Below are 23,470 nucleotides of genomic sequence, written 5' to 3'. Positions count from 1 at the left end.
CTCTGGTTCCATGCCCTATGGAAGATCAAAGCTTACCAAGACAGCTTTTGCCCTTCAAGTCAATTGAGTGTTTCCTATTAAGAACACAGTGGTAGATTGCTGAGCCCCTGTCCCCATTTATAACTTGGGGAACTGCCTACCATTTATTTCCGCTGGGCTTCAGGATGGAATTTTTTGGTTTCTCTAATGATCAGTCCTCTGCTTAAAACCCAAATCAGAAAAGAGTGAACCATTTTCTTGGTCTGGCATGGATGAAATTAGCACTATTTGGTCTTTTAGGTCCCAGGCAAGCAGCCTTAATTGGACATTTTCTCTGCATATTCTAGACTCTAGAAGTATTGCCCTCTATCTTCATGGTAATGATGTAGTAGACCAGCACTGGGGCTCCTGGGGACGTTATACCTGAAAAGGGGGCCTGATTCTGCTTGGATTGATCGTGAGTGTCCACCCCTAAATGAGCCTTCCCTCTGCTCCTATCACTCAGTTGCCTCTACTTGCCATCTAGGCAGTTGGTTTAGGGTGTGTCAGGTCCAGGTTAAGACTTGAAAATATGCTTAACCATTGTGCCCCCTGGTCCCTTAAGACCAGCTTTGCTGCAGTTTTGGCTCATGGGGTCCTCAAACATAGCTGTGAGATTGAGTCACAGGTATAGCAATGCCTTAAAATGCACCAGGTTATGAGGTAATTAATTAGGTTGGTTGGCTCAAGAGTTAACCTGCCAGGAATAGATGTTATAGATGTTACTCTTATACTGTAAAGCATTGTGAAATCAGATTACTTTAAAATGATGTACCAAAAAGTCATGGGGAAAGAGCAGTTGTGAGTGTGGAAGCTCAGGGCTTATATCACAGATCTGTCTTATACTAAATATGAGAATAATGTTTCCACTCTTGCCTGTAAAATGGGGCTAATATAGTCTAGCCTTTTTGCTTCACATGGTTGTTAAAAGGATTAAGCAGAATAACAGTTTTTTGCAGCATTATTTACTATAGCCAAGACATGGAAGCAACCCAAGTGTCCCTCCACCGATGACTGGATAAAGAACATGTGGTACATATACACAATGGAATACTACTCAGCCATAAAAAAGACAAAATCGTCCAATTTGCAACAACACAGATGGACCTGGGGGGTATTATGTTAAGTGAAATAAGCCAGACAGAGAAAGACAAACACTGCATGATTTCACTCATTTGTGGAAGACAGACCAACACACAAACAGACAGAACTGTTTGGTGGTTACCAGGGGCAAGGAGGGTGGGGGGTGGGCACAAGGGGTGAAGGGATGCATTTATACGGCGACTGACAAACAATAATGTACAACAAAAATTTCACAACAAAAAAAAAGAAAATTTCCTCAACCTGATAAAGAACATCTATAAAAAACCTACAGCTTATATTATACTTAATGGTAAAAGACTTAAGATCAGAAACAAGAAGGCAAGGATGTCTATTCTCACCACTTTCATTCAACACTGTACTGGAGGTCCTAGCCTATGTATATAGACAAGAAAAAGAAACAAAGTATCTATAGATTGGAAAGGAAAAAGTGAAACTTTATTTGTAGATGATACGATTATGTATAAGAAAAATCCAAAGTATTCTAACAAAAAACTACTATAACAAGAGAATTTAAAAAGACTGAAGGATACCAAGTCAATATAAAAAAAATCAATTCTGGGGCTGGCCTGGTGGCCCAAGCGGTTAAGTGCACGCACTCCACTATGGTGGCCCGGGGTTCGCCGGTTCGGATCCCGGGTGCACACCAACGCACTGCTTGGCAAGCCATGCTGTGGCAGCATCCCATATAAAGTGGAGGAAGATGTGCATGGATGTTAGCCCAGGGCCAGCCTTCCTCAGCAAAAAAAAGAGGAAGATTGGCAGATGTTAGCTCAGGGCTGATCTCCTCACAGAAAAAAAAAAAAAAAAAAAATTCTGTTTTTTGATATGAGAAATTAAATAAAATTAAATGTATAATAAAAATTTAAAACAACACCATTTACAATACTATTAAAAACATAAAATACTTAAGGATAAATATAACAAAATATGTTCAAGACCTATACCTTGAAAACTACAAATCACTGTAGAGAAAAATTAAGGAAAATCTAAATAAATAATGGAGACATATGACATATTCATAGATTGGAAGACTCAATAATGTTAAGATGTCAATTTTCCTCAAATTAATCAATAAATTCAATACACTCCAAACAAAATGCCAGGAAGCAATTTTCTTTTAGAAACTGACAAGCTGATTCTAAAATTTGCAGTGAAATTCAAAGGACCTAAAAGATCCAAAACAATTTTCAAAAAGAACAAAGCTGATTTACCTGATTCAAGACTTACTATAAAATTACTGTAATCAAGTCAGTGTGGTATTGGCGTAAGGGCAGTCATATAGATCAATGGAAGGGAATAAAGAGACCAGAAATAGACCATGCATACATGGTCAACTGATTTTTGACAAAGAGGCTGAGGTAATTCTACAGATAGTCTTTTCTAACATAGGAAAAAATCTTTGCTACCTTGGGATGAGCAAGATTTCTTAGGCAGAACATTAAAAACATGAACCACAGGGGCCAGCCCGGTGGCGCAACAGTTAAGTGTGCACGCTCCGCTTCAGGGGCCCAGGGTTCACAGGTTCGGATCCCAGGTGAGCGCCAATGCAACGCTTGTCAGGCCATGCTGTGGCGGCGTCCCATATAAAGCAGAGGAAGATGGGCACAGACGTTAGCTTAGGGCCGGGCTTCCTCAGCAAAAAAGAGGAGGACTGGCATCAGATGTTAGCTCAGGGCTGATCTTTCTCACAAAAAAAAAAAACAAAAAGAAAAACATGAACCACAAAAAAAAAAAAAACAGATAAACTGAAGTTCATCAAAATCAAAAATTTTGCTTTTCAAAAGAAAACACACTAAGAGAATTAAAAGGCAAGCCACAGACTAGGGTGCGGTTGGGGGGGACAACCAATATATTTGACAACTTACCTCCAGAATATATAAAGAACTCTAACATTTCAATATCAGAAGAGAATGTGATGGGTGAAAAAAACAGGCAAAAGATTTGAACAGACACTTAATAAAAGAAAAATGGCCAGTGATCACATTAGTCATTGGGGAAATAGAAATTAATTCCACATGGAGATAGCACTATAGTCATCAGAATTGCTAAAATTTAAAGAAATGACAATACCAAGAGTTGGTGAACATACAGAATGATGAAACTCTCGTAAGTTGCCAGTGGAAGTGTGAAATAGCACAACTACATTGGGAAACAGTTTGGCAGTTTCTTATAGAGTTAAATATACACTTGACATATAACTGAGTAATTACACTGCAAAGTATTTACAGAAGACAAATAAAAACTTCATATCCACACAAAGACTTGTACCTGAATGGTACTAACGCTTCATTCAAAAAGACAAAAACTGGAACAACCCAAATGTCCGGTAACAGATGAATAGATAAACAAATTAAGCTATAAGCATATAATGGAATACTAGTCAACAATAAAAAATGAACTACTCCTACACACAACAAATTTTTAAAAATCTCAAAAACCTTATGCTCTGAAATAAGCCAGATAAAAAAGCATAAATATTATATGATTTCACCTCTAAGAGTTATCTAGAAGAGTCAAATTCACAGAGACACATAGTAGAACAGTGGTTACCAGGGGCTGGGGGAAGGGGAGAATAAGGAGTTATTATTTAATGGGTACAGAACTTTAGTGATGAGAAAGTTCTGGAGATGGATGGTGGAAATGGTTGAGCAGCAATACAAATGTACTTCATACCACTGCACTGTACACTTAAAAATGGTTAAGATCGTAAATTTTATGTTATGTATATTTTACCACGCACACATAAAAAATCATTATGCCAAGGGAAAAAAGCCAGACAGAAAAGAGTACATAGAGTACAGCCATTTATTTGGCATGTCAGAACATGTAAAAACAAGCTATACTGACAGAAATGACATTAACAGCTGCTAGGGATGGGGGATAGAGGAGAGAACTGACTGTAAAAGGTCTCAAGATAACTTTTTAGAGTGACCTTACATTTGTGAAAACTCATTGAAATATACACTTAAAATCTGTATGTATTATTGTATGTAAATTGCACTTTGATATATTTTTAAATAAATAAGCTTGAGGAAGGAATAAAATGAAACAGAACAGAAAATAATATTATAGACTCTTCTTTCTAGGAATGAGGTTATGTTGTGGAGTACAAAGAAGGTGGTAGCTAGAGGGAAATATATGGTCAAAGGAGTATTTTATTTCTCAAGATGAAAGAGAAATGAGTGTATTTAATGCCAATGGGAAACAGTTATTTGAAACCAGGCTGAAAATTCAGAAGTAAAAGAACATAGAGGCTAGGAATGTTTTGTTGGCAGTGTTTGAAGTATATGAAATTCTGTTCTCTACTTCCCCACTTGGATGAAACTGAGTTTTGCAAAAAAAGTAAAGTATGAGTAGAAAAAAGTAGACTGAAATATCCAACAGAGGAAACTTAGCAAATTCAAGAAACAAAGAACACATTTTTCAGGGCCGGCTCGGTGGCGCAAGTGGTTAAGTGCATGCGCTCCGCTGCGGCGGCCGGGGTTCGCTGGTTCGCATCCTGGGCGCACACCGATGCACTGCTTGTCAAGCCATGCTGTGGCGGCATCCCATATAAAATGGAGGAAGATGGGCATGGATGTTAGCCCAGGGCCAGTCTTCCTCAGCAGAAAGAGGAGGATTGGCAGATGTTAGCTCAGGGCCGATCTTCCTCACACACAAAAAAAAAATTATAAAAAAAAAAAGAACACATTTTTTTCACCATATACCTGTACAATAACAGTAATTATAGTAATCATGGGGTTTTCAGCAGTATATGCAAATCTGTACTAATACTAACATACTGATCCTCTACCAAGAATTACTAAAAAACTAGCATTTTGCTAGAAAGCAGAAGATTATTGAAACCAAAACATATACTCTAATATTTCAGGTATTCTCCAAGCCTGGCAGCTAAAATGAAATGGATCAGTCAGGGCAATAATGGCAAATCACGACCATTAACAAATGGAGCCAAACTAATGGTAATAGGTTTTCAATGCCATCAAACATATGTGATAAGGACATCCACAGCCCTCTATGTGGGCCTTGTGAGAAAATCGTCTTCAAATACTGAGAGTAACAATTAGAAACATTTTCCTAACATAAAGAACACTATTTGAAGTTGATGAAAACTCTACTTCAAGGATGAGAAAAGCCAAAGAATTCTAGTCAAAAAGGTTACTGCTTATCTCAGGTGGCATATCAAATTCAGACTAGGGGATGTACTCTAAATTCTCATACCCTGTATCCAAGCCCCCAAAACATCACTGCTTTTTGTCATCTTTTATACCTGCGATTCTATGATTTCGTCAGGTAATTTTTTAACTTCAATCTTTTTATAAAAGCCTCTACAAACATTATTTTAAGGCCTCAACACAAAATATATTTTGAAACACACCTCATCTAGTTATCTTTAATTAGAAATAAAGAAGAAAAAGACCTTCTATTTCCAAATATGCAATTCAGTGATAAAAACTAGTACTATTTTGTCAACTTTTAGTTATGGCCTTTCCCTAAATTTAACTTTGACAATTTACATTATTACATTTCTCCATAGACATCTTCATTTATTATATTTTTAAGATTCCCCTAAACTGGACAAGTATATTGACAGAGAAATTACACCTACAACACAGATATGCTTCATACACATTATTAATGAACTGGAGTAGTACATCCAAACAGCTAAGAAGCATCATTGCCAAAATTCAAAATCCCTTATTTGAAAGCATCAGGAGTTAGCAAAATGACAACAGATATTCTTGTGATAGATTACAGTAAAATGAATGTTCTTTTCTGTTCAGATGCTAAGGCAAACCCAAAGATAACTGCTATGCCTCTGATTACAATATCAACCTACATCAACAGTAGAATTAAGTTTCAAAATTTTCCCTCTTGATAGATGACAGCTGCAAATATTTGCACCAATTTGGGAAATTAAATAAACAAGAAAACGTAAATTGGAGAGTGGCTTGTACTGATGTTTCTTTCTTTTCTTTTTTTTTCTACTTTTTTTCCTGCTTAAAAGTATACTTTACCTTTTTTGGCACCACAGAATATCTTTTCTCTAAAAGTCTTTGCTCCTGTAAGTTCAATGACACAATGATATCAGAACATATTTGTAATTTTCTATTTTCAAAAACAATTGCCTCGGGGCCGGCCTGGTTGCACAAGCGGTTAAGTGCATGTGCTCCACTTCGGCTGACACAGGTTCACAGGTTCGGATCCTGGGCACGCACCGACACACCGCTTGTTAAGCCATGCTGTGGCGGTGTCCCATATAAAGTGGAGGAAGATGGGCACAGATGTTAGCTCAGGGCCAATCTTCCTCAGCAAAAAAAGAGGAGGATGGGCACAGATGTTAGCTCAGGGCTGATCTTTCTCACACACACACAAAAAAACACAGTTGTCTCTCTGACATAATAATGCATCTCATATAAGGTTGTGTCTCACCTGGCCAATTCTTTAATTAAGTTTGCAATGCGTCTTTTGTCTTCAAGACATAAATCCTTCAGTGATGCACTCTTTATTCCTCCCCTGCAGAAATTCTAAAACAAACAAACAAAAACCTTTTGGTTAACTTTTGCTAAAAACAATTTTTAAGACTTTTCAAGAAATCTCTTAAAATAAGCACAGGAGGTGAAATTTCTTTGATATTGTTTATCTTGCAGAACACTATTTACCTGTTTCATTTAAACCTACTGTGAACTCAAAACAGGCTGAGGAACTGTCTGTCCACCAGGCGACATCATGAAATTTACAAAGAAAACCACACATAAAGAACTCAAAAGCAGAAATGTCCCTGCTTAAATATTAGAGAATAGTAAGAAAACAACTTTCCCTTGGTGAATGTCACAGAAACAAACACCTAATGGAAGGTACTGAGAACCTCTCCTACACCATAGCTCCCAGACTGCTTAAAGGTATACTAAAGTTGGCAGCAGAGGCACCAGTCTCTAAGCTCTCAATGTATCTTAAGGTTCATTCCAAAGGGTACTAGACCAAAGAGTAATAATAATAACAGCTAACACTTACACCTATCTAGTGCTTATTGTATGCCAGGAATATTCTAAGTACTTTACACTTATTAATCTATTTCATTTTCCCAACAATGCTATTAGGTAGGCATGATTCCTATTTTACAGTGAGAGTACATATCTGCTGGGATTACAGCAGTTAAGTAACAGAATCAAGACTCAAGCATAGCCACAGTCTGTACTATCTTATCTCTTGTGCTACAAGAAGTTCTCCCAGTACCTGAACATCATTAAGAGAGGTCTTTAAAGCCATGAAACTCAAGGAGTCACAAGAGAACCAGAGGTAACATGTAAAATAAAATAACTATGATCTTTGGCATTTATGCAACCACAAAGTAGGTCAGTCCAATTACTTCAGGTAGCTAAGAATAATCTAAGACTCCTAAAATGAATTCTGGAAATACTGACAGCCAAAGATGGGAAAGATAGGAGAGAACAGGAAATGGGAAAAAGGAGATGGTAAGAAAATAAAATAAGTTTGGTTTTAGATATGGTCAATTTAAGATGCCAGGAGGACATTCAGGTGTAGGCAGAAAGTTGAAAATGTGAATCTGGCTCTCAAGTCAGAGAAAACATAAAGATTTAAAATTTAGCCATATGATATTATAGATGATGCTTAGATTTTTATTATTTTCTTTATACTTTTCTATGTTTTAAATTTTTTAAAGTTAAGAAAAAATATTAGTTTTTTTAAATCATCTACAAATTCAAGAAAATAAATTAAAATCTTTATTTTTAAGGACAAGAGGTGAATCAGAAGCATATACTATTGTGGGAGAAAATAAAGAAAGAGTTTCAAGAAGAGTGTGGGGTTAAGAGTGCTAATGATAGAAAAAGCTAAACAGAATATGGAAAGAAGTCACTGGATTGGCAGTGGGAGAAGCCGCTGACAACCAACGAAAAGACACTTCAATAGTGGTGCAATGAGTAAAAGAACACACAAGAGAAACTCTTGCACATAGGCGAGAATTTTAGCAGCACTGTGTTTAACAGCAAAATCCTAAGAATCAGGTTTTATCAAGGAGAATAAACTGTGGTATATTTATACAATGGAATTCGATAGGTACTGGCGTTATACTCCTGACTTTCATCTTCAAACCCACCCTTCCATGCTCTGCTATGTGATGCTGAGGCTGAGACTCTGGAAACCTCATTTCTTCTTTGCCACAAGGCTCTCTGCTAAACTCTGCCAGTAGGAAGGACTACAGGAAGACCAGAGGTTGTTAGAGGAAGAAAGGACACATTTGTTCCTATTTGCTTCCTGTGCCAACAGTGTCACTTCTGTCAGAGTTCTTCACTCTGGCAAGAACAGCTGATTCCAGTTTGCAATTTTTCCAGAACCAGCCTCTATCATGTCTCCTGGGAGATAGCAGTACCAGTCAGGCTGGTTCCCCATCATCAGAGGTCCAAGTTCCAGCTCTAAGGGGCTCCTCCTCAAAGCTTCTAAGTTTTAATAATTCCAGCTTGTTCTGTCTGTTCTCCCAGCCCTAGAGATGGGAGTTGTTTCTTGTAGTTACTACCTAAATGATTCCTTAGTGTTCCCTTTTTACCTTTCCAGTTTTCGAGCACCAATTTAACAAGTCTTTAAATATTCTCAGTTAAAATAACTGACTGAACCCTGACTAAGATATTAGTGAAAAGAAACGAAATATAACTATATACAACATAAATAAATCTCATGAACATAATGTTGAACAGAAAAAACAACTCACAATATATACAATGTGAGCTCGTTTATATAAAGTTCGAAATATAAAACTAAACACAAAACTAAACACAAATATGTATTTAGACTACATAGGACAGGGGTTGGTAAAGTACAGCTGCAAGCCAAATCTGGCCCACTGCCTGTTTTTTTAAATAAAGGTTTATTAAAACACGGCCATGGACATTCATTTACATATTGACACATATACGGCTCTTTTCACACTACAGTAGCAGAGCCGAGTAGTTGAGACAGGCTAATAAAGGCGAAAGTATTTACTATCTGGCCCTTAACAGAAAAAGTCTGTCAAACCCTGACACAGAAAAACAAAAGAATGATACACACAAAATTCAGGATAGGGATTATCAAAAAAGATGATATAATAAGGGAAGGACACACCTGTACAGTCACTTGACTTACAATGGCATCACTGCAATTCAATGGGCAAAAGAATGGTCTTCTCAATAAAAGGTGCTGGACCAATTTTTTCGTATGAAAAAATGAACCATGACCCTAACTTAACACTATACATATATTAATTTCTGATGAATAATGGATTTAACTGTGAAAAGTAAAACAATGTGGCTTCTAAAAGAAAAGAGAGAACCTACTGCAAAGAGTGTAGCTAGCTAACAGCCTCACCTAACTACTGTCACACCTTCAGGATCCACTGCAGTGTTCGTGCCAATGCCAATGACTGGGAACAGCAAAGATACTAGAACTGGGCCATTTCTGCTTGACATGGCATCCTTAAAGACCAATATTTGCTCTGGGGTTCCCCATTAGCCTGACAGACACTATCTCAGACTGCAAGGCAGTCTGAAGTCTGAAGATCTTCCCAGTCAATCTTTCTCCTTTCTTTCTCCTCTCACAAATGGCAGACCCACAGTGAAATCTTAAGGCTCTCCCTGTCTATTCCTGCTCATTTTACTCTTTATCTTTTATAGGTGTTTCCTCCATTAAATCTCTTCCATTTCTAATTACATCTTGGTGTCTACCTCCCAGAAGACTTGAACTGACATAATTACCATTCTGAAAACATTAATGAATTAAGGACCTAGATACTGAACATCAATGGCTACAAAGATCACACACAGACAAACCACAAGACATTATATTCTTCAATGAAAAACACATACACCACCAGTTCTAGTTGTGAGAAAAAATGCATGCATACATACATACACAACCACATGTGGGACTTCCACATCCAGCCAAAAAGGAGTAACAGGGACCAGATTTATCCCACTGCCTAAAATAACCAAAAAACTTGTCAAAATATATGAAACAATGGTTTTCAGACATTGGACAGCAGGCACCACAGGACAGTGATCACTGAAAGAGGGGAACCAAATAAGGTGAGCCCTACAATTATCCTAGCTAATTGCCTGAGAAGAGTTTTCAGGGGTCACGTAGGGAAACCAAGATGGACCTCAGCAATCTTTCCCAGTTGAGAACATAGAGCTGGGAGTCCAGGAAAGCCATGGTGTCTAGAATTTGCAAGGCAGAATAAAAGAGAGCATACAGCTACATAGCAAGAGAACTCCAGAGATCTACAGAGGGTCTCCTGCAAGTCAACAACTGAGTACTGACCATATGTTTATGAAGAGACCACCAAAAGCCAGGGAAAGAACAACCCAAAATGAACAGGGGGACTAATCTCCGTAGCTAATACAGTGCCAGGAATAGTCCATATTCCTGTAATTCCAGGGGCTCAGGAGGAGTATCAGAAGGGCACTGCCTATAGTGGGCAAAATCAGCCCTATACTAAAAGCTGCTCTGGTGTCACTTTAAACTAAGCTTTGAAAGGATCTAACTACTTCTAAATAATTAAATTCTGTCCCAGAAAAAAACCTCAAGATTATTTATAGAAATACAAAAATATCCAGAACTCAAAAAAGGTAAAATTCATACTGTCTGGTGGCATCCAATAAAAAACAATCAGGCAGGCAAAGAAGCAGGAACATACAATCAATAATTAGGAGAAAAATTACTCAATCAAAATCTACCCATAAATGACTTATGACAGAATTATAAACAAGAACACTAAAACAGTTATTATAAATATATTCCATATGCTAAAGAAGTTAGAATAAAGACTGAGCACATTAAGTAGACATGAAATATATAAATAAAAACAAAAGACCCAAAGTGAACTTCTAGAGTTAAAAACTAAACTGTTTTATATGGAAAATACAGTAGTTGAGATTAGCGGCAGATTAGACATCACAGAAGATGATGAATGAATTTGAGGACGCAGCGATATAAACTATCCATAGATAAACACAGAACAACAACAACAAAAAACTGAAGATAAAAGAAAAAAAAAAACAGAGGATCAGAGAGCTGTGGGGTAACTTCAAGTGGCCTAATATTTGTGTAATTGGAGTCCTCAAAAGTGAGGAGCGAGAGAAGGGGAACATAAAAATATCTGAAGACATAATGGCTGAAAAAATCCCCAATTTGATGAGAACTATAAACCCAAGGATCCAAAAAGCTCAACAAACCCCAACCAAAAGAGACATTTAGAATACTATAATCAAATTGCCTAAAACTAGTGACAAAAGAAAATCTGAAAACTAGCCAGAGTTTAAACTCACGCACATTATACACAGAGGAATAAAAATAAGGATGACAGCAGACTTCTCTCCAAAAACAATGCAAGCCAGGCAACAGTGCAGACACCATTAAAGCACGGAAAGGAAAAAACAATCAATTCAGAATTCTATAGCCAGAAAAATATCTTTCAAAAACAAAAGTGAAATAAAGACTTTTTCCGGCATACAAGAGCTGAAAAAATTCATTCCCAACATATCTGAACTATAATAATGTTAAAGGAATTACTGTAAGCAAAATGGAAAATAATATCAGTGATATCAAATGGAAAACACCAGAAATAGTAACTACATGGGTAAATCTAAAAGACATTTGCTGCATTTTTTAAATCTCTTCAAAAAACAATTGAAATAAAAGGAATCCAAATTGGAAAGGATGATGTAAAACTATCTCTGTTTGCAGATGGCATAAACTTATATACAGAAAATTGTAAGGAATTCACCAAAAAACTATTAGATTAGAACTAATAAGTGAATTTAGAAAGGTTGCAGAATACAAGATCAATATAAAAAATCAACTGTATTTCTATACACTAGCAGTGTACAATCTGAAAATGAAATTAAGAAAACAATTTCATTTATAATATCAAAAAGTATAAACTACTTAATACTTAGGAATAAATTTAACAGAAGAAGTACAAGATATGTGCACTGGAAACTACAAAACATCTTTGAAAGAAATTAAAGAAGATCTAAATAAATGGAAAGACATCTTATACACCACATTCAAGGACTGGAAGACTTAATATTAAGTTGAGAGTAGTCTCCAAATTGATCTAAAATATTCACTGCAATCTCTATCCAAATCCCAGCTGATCTTTGTGCAGAAATTGACAAGATGATTCTGTAATTCCTACAGAAATGCAAGGGACTCATAACAGTCAAAACAATCTTGAAAAAAAGAAAAAAGTTGGAAGACTTATACTTCTTGATTTGAAAACTTACTGCAAAGCTACAGTAATTAAGACAGTGTGAAGCTTGGGGAGTGACGTCAGCATCATGGTGGAGTGAGCTTCCCCCACTGAACTCTCCCCCTCTGAGACACAACAAAAAGGAATTCATGTTCCAACAGAAGCTATTAACACAACACAGGGGACGTCTGAGGCACCCAGGCAACCGTACACCCAAGGACTGAGGTGCTGGAATCCCCAGAGTGAGTGGAAGGAGGTAAGAGGAGCTCCCTTCCTTCCCCAATAACAGCAACCCTGAGACTGAGACCACGCGGATCTCAAAGAGAGGGGGGTAGAGGTGGCTTGCTGCATGAAAACCGGCGCTCTCCAAGACCCATCACAGCCCAAGGGGATCCCCCTACGGAGGGAACGGAACTGTTGCGAGGGTAGTCACAACAAGCTAGCTCCTCAGGAGAGCGGAGACCAACAGCGAGGCAAGAAACCTCTGAGATCGGGGAGGCGAAAGTAAGCACCCCTCCCCCACCTGGCCCACCTGACAGGCGCTTCAGCACAGTGGTGCTTCAGCTCAGCCCCATCCCGAGGCAGCAGCCCCCAGGCGCCCGGGCCCCACCAGCAGGGGTGGCATGACCACATCCCACCTCCACAGGCAGTGGCCCCCAGGCGCCTGGGCCCGACCAGCAGTGGGGTGAGCCTGCACCCCCACACCAGAGGCAGCGGCAGCTCAGGCCCTACCACGCCACAGCCCCAGCTGCTCCAGCAGGACCAAGCCACAGCCCCAGCTTCCCCAGCTCCACCCTACCACGGCCCCAGCTCTTTCAGCTGGACTGTGCCATGCCCCCAGCTCCTTCAGCTTGACCGTCCCTCCTCCCCCTGGCTCCAGTGGCTTCGGCTTGGCCTGTGCTCAGGCTCTAGGTGACTTGGCACCAGCAACTTCAGCCCAGTGCACTCCAGTTCAAGCTTCTTTGGCTCACCGCACTCCAGTTCCAGCTTCTTTGGCCCAGAGGCGCTCCAGCTCCTCCTTCTTCAGCCCAGCAGACTCCAGTTCCAGCTTCTTCGGCTCAGCGGCACTCCAGCTCCTCCTTCTTCAGTTCAGCACACTCCAGTTCCTGCTTCTTTGGCCCAGCGCACACCAGTTCCCGCTTCTTTGGACCAGCGGTGCTCCAGCTCATCCTTCTTCGGCCCACCACACTCCAATTCCAGCTTCTTTGGCCCAGCGCACACCAGTTCCAGCTTCTTTGGCCCAGCGGCGCTCCAGCTCCTCCTTCTTCGGCTCAGCACACTCCAGTTCCACCTTCTTTGGCCCAGCGCACACCAGTTCCAACTTCTTCGGCCCAGCGGCACTCCAGCTCTTCCTTGTTCAGCCCAGCACACTCCAATTCCAGCTTCATTGGCCCAGAGCACACCAGTTCCAGCTTCTTTGGCCCAGCGGCGCTCCAGCTCTTCCTTCTTCAGCCCAGTGCACTCCAGTTTGAGCTTCTTTGGCCCAGTGGTGCTCCAGCCCCTGCTTCTTTGGCCTAGTGGCACTTCAGCTGCAGCTTCTTCAACCCACCCGCACCCAAGTCCCAGGTGCTTTGGCCTAGCTGTGCTCCAGTCTCAGCTGTTCCCACGCTCCAGCGCCAGCTGTTCCCACGCTTCCCCATAGCAGCCTCCACTCAGTCACGCCTCAGATCAGCCAGGGGCTGAGAAGAGTGCCTGAGGATTGAGGTGGGCCAGAATACACAGCCCTTAACCCCCACTCAGCGGCAGCAAGAGGAAACTGCGACCATATATTTTCACTATGAGGAAAAGTAAGCCAACACTGACAGGCACCATGCAAAAATACATTAAATCTCCAGACCAAAAGGAAAATGAGAAGCACCCAGAAGTCAACCCGGAAAGCACAGAAATGTACAACCTTAATGACAGAGAATTCAAAATAAACATCATAAAAAAGCTTAATGAAATACAAGAAAACACAGACAGACAATTCAATGAAATAAGGCGTTTCTTCACAAAAGAGGCTGAAACTATAAAAAAAAATCAGAAATCTTAGAGATGAAAAACACAATAGAGGAGATAAAAACAAATCTGGAAGTCTTAAGCATCAGAGTTGACAATATGGAGGAAAGAATTAGCAATATTGAGGACAGCAATGCAGAAATGCTTCAGAGGGAGGGGGAAAGAGAACTAAGACTAAAAGAAACTCTCTGAGAAATATCTGACTCAATTAGCAAATCCAACATAAGGATTGCAGTTATTCCAGAGGGAGAAGAGAGGGAAAAAGGAGCAGAGAACATGTTCAAAAAAATAATATCTGAGAACTTCACAAACCTGGGGAAGTAGCTGGAAATATCAGTGAATGAAATAAATAGATATCCTAAATATATCAACACGAAAAGACCCTCTCCAAGGCACATAGTAGTAAAGCTGGCAAAAGTCAATGACAAAGAAAAAATATTAAGGGCAGCTAGACAAAAAAAAAAAAAATAACATGCAAAGGAATTCCTATCAGGCTGTCAGCCGATTTCTCGACAGAAACTTTACAGGCTAGAAGAGAGTGGTATAATATATTCAAAGTTCTGAAGGACAAAAACTTTCAGCCAAGAATACTCTATCCAGCAAAAATATCCTTCAGATACGATGGAGAAATAATAACTATCCCAGATAAACAAAAACTAAGGGAGTTTATTGCCACAAGACTATTACTACAAGAAGTGCTCAAGAAGGCCCTCATCCCTGAGGAAAAAAAGAGAATAGGGATTAAAGTTTTGAACAAGGAGGAATATAGGTCAATAAAACCAGGAAAATTGCAGCCCTCTATCAAAATAGATTAGCAAACACTTAATTATAAAACCAAAGATCAAAGGAAGGTAAGAACCAAGTATAAATACAACCTCATCACGTTAAACACGAACTCACAACACAAGAAGGAATAAGATGTGACAACAACAACTTAGAAGGGGAAGAGGAAAGGGATCAAATTGACTTACTCTAAGGGAATAAGAGGCCATCAAAAAATGGACCATGACATCCACAAGATTTTTTTATACAAACCTCATGGGAACCACTAACCAAATAATCAGAACAGAATCACACATGATAAATAAAGAGAACACTAAGAGAACCTCCATACAGAACTAGCAAACTAAATTGGTAGTCCAAAACACATGGGACGAGAAACAAAAGAAATGCAAAAGAACCGGAAAAAGAGCAATAAAATAACAACACGCCCCCATATATCAATAATTACCCTAAATGTAAATGGACTGAACTCTCCAATCAAAAGACACAGAGTGGTCGGATGGATTAAAAAACAAGACCCAACAATATGCTGCCTCAAGGAAACACATCTCAGCTCTAAAGGCAAACACAGGCTCAGAGTGAAAGGATGGAAGACAATACTCCAAGCTAATGGCAAACAAAAGAAAGCAGATGTTGCCACACTTATATCAGACAAAGTTGACTTCAAGATAAAACAGGTAATGAGAGACAAAGAGGGGCAATATATAATAACAAAAGGGACACTCCACCAAGAAGACATATCACTTTTAAATATATATGCACCCAATAGAGGAGCACCAAGGTACATAAAGCAACTATTAACAAACGAAAAAGGTTTGCAAATCAATCAATGTGATACACCACATTAACAAAATGAGGAATAAAAGCCATATGATCATCTCAGTAGGTACAGAGAAGGCTTTTGACAAGATCCAACATCCATTTATGATAAAAACTCTCAATAAAATGGGTATAGAAGGAAAGTACCTTAACATAATAAAGGCTATATATGACAAACTCACAGCCAACATCATACTCAATAGGGAAAAACTGAAAGCCATCCCTCTGAAAACAGGGACTAGGGTGCCCACTCTCGCCACTCTTATTCAATACAGGACTGGAGGTTCTGGCCAGAGCAATTAGGCAAGAAAAAGGAATAAAAGGAATCCAAATAAGCAATGAAGAAGTGAAACTCTTGCTGTTTGCAGATGACATGATCTTATATATAGAAAACCCTAAAGAATCCATCACAAAACTATTAGAAATAATCAACAACTACAGCCAAGTGGCAGGGTACAAAATCAACTTACAGAAATCAGTTGCATTTCTATATACCAACAATGAACTAATAGAAAGAGAACTCAAGAAGACAATCCCATTTACAATTGCAACAAAAGAATAAAATATCTAGGAGTAAATTTAACCAAGGAAGTGAAAGACCTATACAATGAAAACTATGTTAGGACATTATTGAGTGAAATCAAGGATGACATAAAGAAATGGAAAAATATTCCATGCACTTGGATTGGAAGAATAAACATAGTTAAAATGTCCATCTACCTAAAGCAATCTACAGATTCAATGCAATCCCAATAAGTATCCCAAGGACATTCTTCACAGAAATAGAACACAGAATACTAACATTCATATGGGGCAACAAAAGACCCCATATAGCTAAAGCAATCCTGCAAAAGAAGAACAAGGCTGGAGGCATCACAATCCCTTCGAAACATACTACAAAGTGATAGTAATTAAAACAGCATGGTACTGGTACAAAAACAGACACACAGATCAATGGAACAGAATTGAAAGTCCAGAAATAAAACCTCATATCTATGGGCAGCTAATCTTTGACAAAGGAGCTAAGGACATACAGTGGAGAAAGGAAAGTCTCTTCAATAAATGGTGCTGGGAAAACTGGACAGCCACATGCAAACGAATGAAAGCAGACCATTATCTTTCACCATACACAAAAATTAACTCAAAATGGATCAAAGACCTGAAGGTGAGACCTAAAACTATAAAACTCCTGGAGGAAATTATAGGTAGTACACAACTCATCATCAGCCATAAAGGGATCTTTTTGAATTCCGTGTCTACTCAGACAAGGGAAACAAAAGAAAAAATAAACAAGTGGGACTTCATCAGATTAAAGAGCTTCTACAAGGCAAATGAAACCAGGATCAAAATGTATAGGGAACCTACCAGCTAGGAAAAAATATTTGCAAACCATATATCTGACAGGGGATTAATCTCCATAATATATAGAGAACTCACACAACTGAATAACAAAAAAACAAACAACCCAATCAAAAAATGGGCTGAGGAAATGAACAGACACTTTTCCAAAGAAGATATACAGATGGGCAATAGGCACATGAAAAGATGCTCAACATCACTAATCATCAGGGAAGTGCAAATCAAAACCACACTAAGATATCATCTTACACCCGTTAGAATGGCTATAATCACCAAGACAAAAAGCAACAAATGCTGGAGAGGCTATGGAGAAATGGGAACCCTAATCCACTGCTGGTGGGAACGCAAACTGGTGCAGCCTCTATGGAAAACAGTATGGAGATTCCTCAAAAAATTAAAAATACAAATACCTTATGATCCAGCTATCCCACTAGTGGGTATCTACCCAACGAACCTAAAATCAGCAATCCAAAGAGGCTTATGCACCCCTATGTTCATTGCAGTATTATTCACTATAGCCAAGACAGGGAAGCAACCCAAGTGTCCCTCAACTGACGATTGGATAAAGAAGATGTGGTATATATATATATACCATGGAATACTACTCAGCCATAAAAAAAGACAAAATCGTCCCATTTGCAACAACATGGATGGACCTGGAGGGTATTAAGTGAAATAAGCCAGAAAGAGAAAGACAAACGGTGCATGATTTCATTCATATGTGGAAGATAAACCAACACATGGACAGATAGAACTGTTTGGTGGTTACCAGGGGTTAGGGGGGTGGGGGTGGGCACAAGGGTGGAGGGATGCACTTATATGGTGACTGATAAACAATAATGTACAACAAAAACTTCACAATAAAAAATTTAAAAAAAGTAAAAATATTAAAAAAAAGTGTGGTAGTGGCATAAAAAGGAAAATATAGAACAATGGAATAGACTTGAGAGTCCAAAAATAAATGCTTACATTTATGGTCAACAGATTTTTAATTGCCAAGACAATCAAAGGGAAAAGAATAGTCTTTTCAACAAATGATGCTGGGACAGCCAGGTATCCGCATGCAAAAAGAATGAAGTTGGGTCACTACGCTCATCATATACAAAAATTAAATCAAAATGGATCAAAGACTAAATGTAATATATAAAACTCTTAGAAGAAAATATTGATATAAATCTTTGAGGTGTTAGATTAGGCAATGATTTCTTAGATATGACAGCAAAATACAGGCAACAAAAGAAAAAAAAAGATAAATTGGACCTCATCAAAATTAAAAACTTTTGTGCTTCAAAGGACACCAACAAGAAAGTGAAAAGAAAATGCACAGAATGGGAGAATATATCTGCAAATCATACATCTGACAAGGGACTTGTAGATGGAATCTATAAAGAACTCTTATAACTCAACAATAAGAGGACAAATAACCCAATTGAAAAGGATCTGAAGAGATATTTCTCTAAAGAACATATACAAATGGGCAAGAAGCACATAAAAAGATGCTCATCATTATTAATCATTAGGGAAATACAAATCAAAACCACAATGATACACCACTTCATACTCACTAAGATGATTATAAGAAAAAAGATGGATATGGATCTCTAAGTAGTGGACAAACTGGAATCCTCATACATTGCTGGTGGGAATTTAAATGGTGTAGCTACTTTGGCAGTTTATCAATAGGTTAAACATAGAATTACTATCTGACTCAGCAATTCTACTTCTAGGTATATACCAAGGGAACTGGAAACACATATCCACACAAAAACTTATACATGAATGTTTATAGCAGTACTGTTCATTAATAGCCAAAAAGTATGACAACCCAAATGTCTTTCAACTGATGAACGGATAAACAAAATGTATATTCAGCCATAAAAATGAATGAAGTAATGATACATGGTACAACATAGATGAACTTTGAAATCATTATGCTAAGTGAAAGAAGCCAGTCACAAAAGGCCACATATTATATGATTCCATTTATATGAAATGTCCAGAATAGACAAATCTATAGAGACTAAAAGTAGATTTGTGGTTGCTAGGGGCCAAGATAATTGGGGAATGGGGAGTGACTGTTAATGAATATAGAGTTTCTTTCTGGGGTGATGAAAACGTTCTGGAATTAGATTGTGGTGATGGATCTATAACTCTGAATATACAAAAACCCAATCAATTGTATACTTTAAAAGGATAAATTTTATGATATATGAATTATACCTCAATTTGAAAATAAGACAGTTGACTATTTAAAGCAAAAATAATAATATATTTTGAGGTTTATGTATAGAAGTAAATTGTATGGCAATATCACAAAAGTCAGAACTTATACTGTTGAAAGGTCCTTAAATTATAGATGAAGTGGGAAAACATCACTTGAAAATAGCCTCTGATAAATTAAAGATGTATACTATAATCCCTACAGCCACTGAAAAGCCCAACAAAGAATTATAGCTAATAAACCAATAGAATCATAAAAAAAATATGGACTTAATCCAAAAGAAGGTTATGGTTGAATATAAAAGAAACAAACCATTATATTAAAAAACTCCAATTTTTGATAAGAAATTACAAATTCAACTATGCACATCCCAGTACGAAGTGAGCGCATTGGCAATACAATTGGCCTTTTGAGCTTATCACAGTTAAATCCTGTGGACTACCAAACATAATAATTAGTAACACACTAGATACAGGAAATGTCCTCAAGAACAACAGCCAGGAATTGAAAAACTTTTTCTGTAAAGGGTTCAATAGCAAATGTTTTTGGCTTTGTGGGCATACAGTCCCTGTAGCAACTCTGCCATTGAACATAAAAGCAGCCATAGATATTAAAAGAATGAGCAAGACTGTGTTCCAACAAAACTTTATTTACAAAACAGGCAGCAGGCAGATCTGGCCTACAGGTCATAGATTGCCAAACCATAACTTAAATTCTGGTAGGGGAGACAAAATATAACAAAAAGTAAAGTAAAATAAACCAGTCAGATAGGACATGCATCAAAGGAACATATAGATTACTATTACAGAGGCAAAGATGAGGGAGAAATCAATGTCTAGCCTATAAAAAGAAAGAATCTTTATGATATTCTTTTCCAAGTAAAGGAAATAATAATAATAATGCAGGCTGACTTTCTTTTAATAAAACATCTTTCTTATAAACAAGGGTTTATCCATCAACTAACAAATTCCCATGAACAAAAATCATAAAGGACGTCTAATAAAAGAAAAAGTTGTCAATTTGATTTACTAACTCCACATAGATCAGGATGTAGGTCTTTTGAGACATACCAAGATAATAAATTTGTCTTAACTAAGGCTAAAAGCAGGCCCAGATATTTTAGAGCAAAACTCTTGAGTAATCTAGATACTATATATTCATACCAAGCATCATCAAAGCATCCTAGAATCCTCTGTATCTCTTAAGAATGCTTGTAGATCACCTAACATTCTTTCAAGGGCTCTTCTACCCTTATATAGCAGTTATTGGTCAGCACAGAAAAATCAGTTACTGGATAGCACTTATAAAAATTGGAAAATATGAAAAAATAAATAAGAAATCACTGACCTGTTCATTTATGGAATCTCCTGCACCTTTTAAAGACTCCATGGAGATTGAAGCAGCAGTCACCCTGGAAGTCTTAAGTTTAACATCAGCTTTTGGACTCATCATCTTGTGTCTTGATCTGATATTTCCTTCCGTAGAAATTCCTAAGGATTTCCATCACATAAGATTTCAAAATTATATCTTATTCTCTTAAACCTTCCCCCCATCAACCTCTTCCTTGGTATCTTCTACTTTATGGGACCTGATAGGGAAAACTCTTACTTTAAACATAAATAATGAATCATGAAAAGATTATGTTTTGAATACATTAAATATTCAATTGAAATATTTTTAAAAGGTGCTGGAATGTTCAAAAGTCACATTAAAACCAATAAATTACAACATGCCATATATAACTTAACTTAGGGGAAATTAAAAATCTGATTTTTCACATAATTAGAGTACCTTCAATGGTTCAGTTTTACTACTCATCTGTAATAACCAGTAAACTTGAAAGACTCTATTACATAAAGCCTATATCAAGACAGTTTCACACTTTTCTTTGAAATATTAAATTTAGGCTATTATTTGTAATATAAAAAATAAGAAAATAATGTCTTGCTCCTTAACACATGAATGAAGTATTCTACAAATTCATTATAAGCTGCTTGCCCAGTCAGCCCTATAGAGTCATACTAGATATATATATATTTTTTTTTTTTTTTTTTAATTTTAGGTTCTAATGAACTGTTCCCCATTCAGTTATACCTGCAAAGTTGTCCTAATGTTTTATCTTTCTCCTAACACTTAAGAAGCAAAGGAAGCTTACCAAATTAATATGGAAAATCATACCTGGAACATATACTACTGATTGTTCTTCATCAGAAACTATGTAGGAGGACATAAAGGAAAATACTAGAAAAGATTATCCAAAATCCAAATGCTGCTTCTGATCTGCACTTCTATTATAATTTGTAATTTCTTTTAACCTGGGAATTTATAACTAGCTTTTAAAAACAAAAAGCACAGTAATTGAATTAAATGAAACAAAATTAATATTCTTTTAAAGTTCATCTTTATATATTTACAACTATATGTTTTGTAAAGATTTTGGAAGGCCTATTTCCATAAAAATTTATCCACACTTATTCCCCAGTGAGATACCCTACACTATAAATTCTGCTGTTAGGTTCCTTTCATTTTCCTTTCCTTTTGTAAACAACGAGCTAAGTGCTCCAGTTTGCTCATTATGGGAGGACTGACAAGTTATTTTAGGCTTGAATAAATAATTTCAAAATGAGCTTTAGCTTTGAAGAACAAACACTGTTTGAGGGCAAGTCAATCATGCAAACACAAAGATAATTTTTATTCTTTTGTAGTGCATTCATGAAATGTCCCAAGTAGCCCCACTATTTAACAAGTAGGAGAAATTTAAGCCAATAAGAACGATTTTAAATTTCAAAAGGAGAAATTTAGAAAGGCTAAGATCATAACGCTGCTATAGAAAGAGAACAAATATAATAAGAAAGCTTTCTTTCCAGAAACAAAATTTTATTCAGAACTATATCTAAATCCAGATATGTCCACAATTTAATGACCTTCTATTACACTTGCAGGAAGAAAATAACTAAACAATTTTATTCCAAATGATCTAGTAAAGTCCAAAGTTTTCTGTTCTTTTATAAAACATTTTCTTTTCCAAGATTTCTAGACAAAGCAATTTCCTTCTGGGAAAAGGCTAGAGTAATTCAGTGGATTTAATAACACGCTAAAAAAGTCAATGTATTTCAGCTTGGGATCAAACCTAGTAATGGAGTCTTTACAGAGAATGCTGGTTGGAAAAGCTTAGAATCCCTAAGGAACTGGGAATACAAAGCTGGTGCTTTCTGTCTGAGCTGCCAGGTGGTTTCTACCAGCTCTCTGCAGCAGGACATGCACTATCACAGCTTTAAGATTTTGGCTGATAACTAGTGCCCTTAAACTTTAAATTCCCTCAAACATCGGAGATGGAGCTTAGAAAATTTTAAGAGGCACATAAGACAAGTAAACAAACAAAAAAATTAGACCCCAGTACTCCGAACAAACTGATAGCAACTCACACTGGAGCAGAGAGAGAATTTCTAAATTCACTGACATCCAATCTTATTATAAAAAGCTTTACAAAATGAAATTGTGCAGGCTTTTTAACAGCAAAAACTGATTCACTTTTCATATCCTTTGGGACTAGCACACATAGTAGATGCTCAATATGTTTAATTATTTGCTGTTGGAAATATATACATGGAAAAAAGTAACGGGAAAAAAAATCCAAGATGATTCAGGACACGCTCCATATGGCACTGTCTTCACTTAAAAGACACAATAATGATGAATTTGCAGAATATTCTCCAAGGATGACCTATGGAAAGACTAACATAACTGAGTCCTGAAAAACATATTACATTCCCTAGACCATTCACAAAGGAGCCTGCTCACAGCTAGATGAGACCAGTCACTGGGGACCCCATTCAACTGCACCTTAATATAGAAGCTCATGAAGTATTTTATACTTTCTCCTCTCTTCACAAATCTGATACCACTTCCCCACCCTTACT

The 23,470-nt window shown here is 37.4% G+C and overlaps 1 protein-coding gene across 3 annotated transcripts in view; it reads right to left on the bottom strand.

Annotated features, from left to right (window-relative positions):
- Positions 1-23,470, bottom strand: part of KIAA1328 (KIAA1328 ortholog) — a 341,990-nt gene that overhangs the window by 314,286 nt on the left and 4,234 nt on the right. For 2 of the 3 annotated variants that reach the window (XM_058557017.1, XM_058557018.1), the window contains exons 2-4: positions 21,729-21,764; positions 20,898-21,040; positions 6,556-6,650 (exon numbers count right to left, since the gene is read on the bottom strand). In XM_058557017.1, coding sequence (XP_058413000.1) covers positions 6,556-6,650; positions 20,898-21,040; positions 21,729-21,764 — 274 coding nt within the window. The remainder of the gene's footprint in view (positions 1-6,555; positions 6,651-20,897; positions 21,041-21,728; positions 21,765-23,470) is intronic. The other variant, XM_058557019.1, reaches the window with a different exon arrangement.

This window comes from Diceros bicornis, chromosome 16 (assembly GCF_020826845.1).
Source record: "Diceros bicornis minor isolate mBicDic1 chromosome 16, mDicBic1.mat.cur, whole genome shotgun sequence".
Lineage (NCBI taxonomy): Eukaryota > Metazoa > Chordata > Mammalia > Perissodactyla > Rhinocerotidae > Diceros > Diceros bicornis.
The sequence above is the reverse complement of the archived record's forward strand: the minus strand, read 5'-3'. Positions and strand labels throughout refer to the sequence as shown.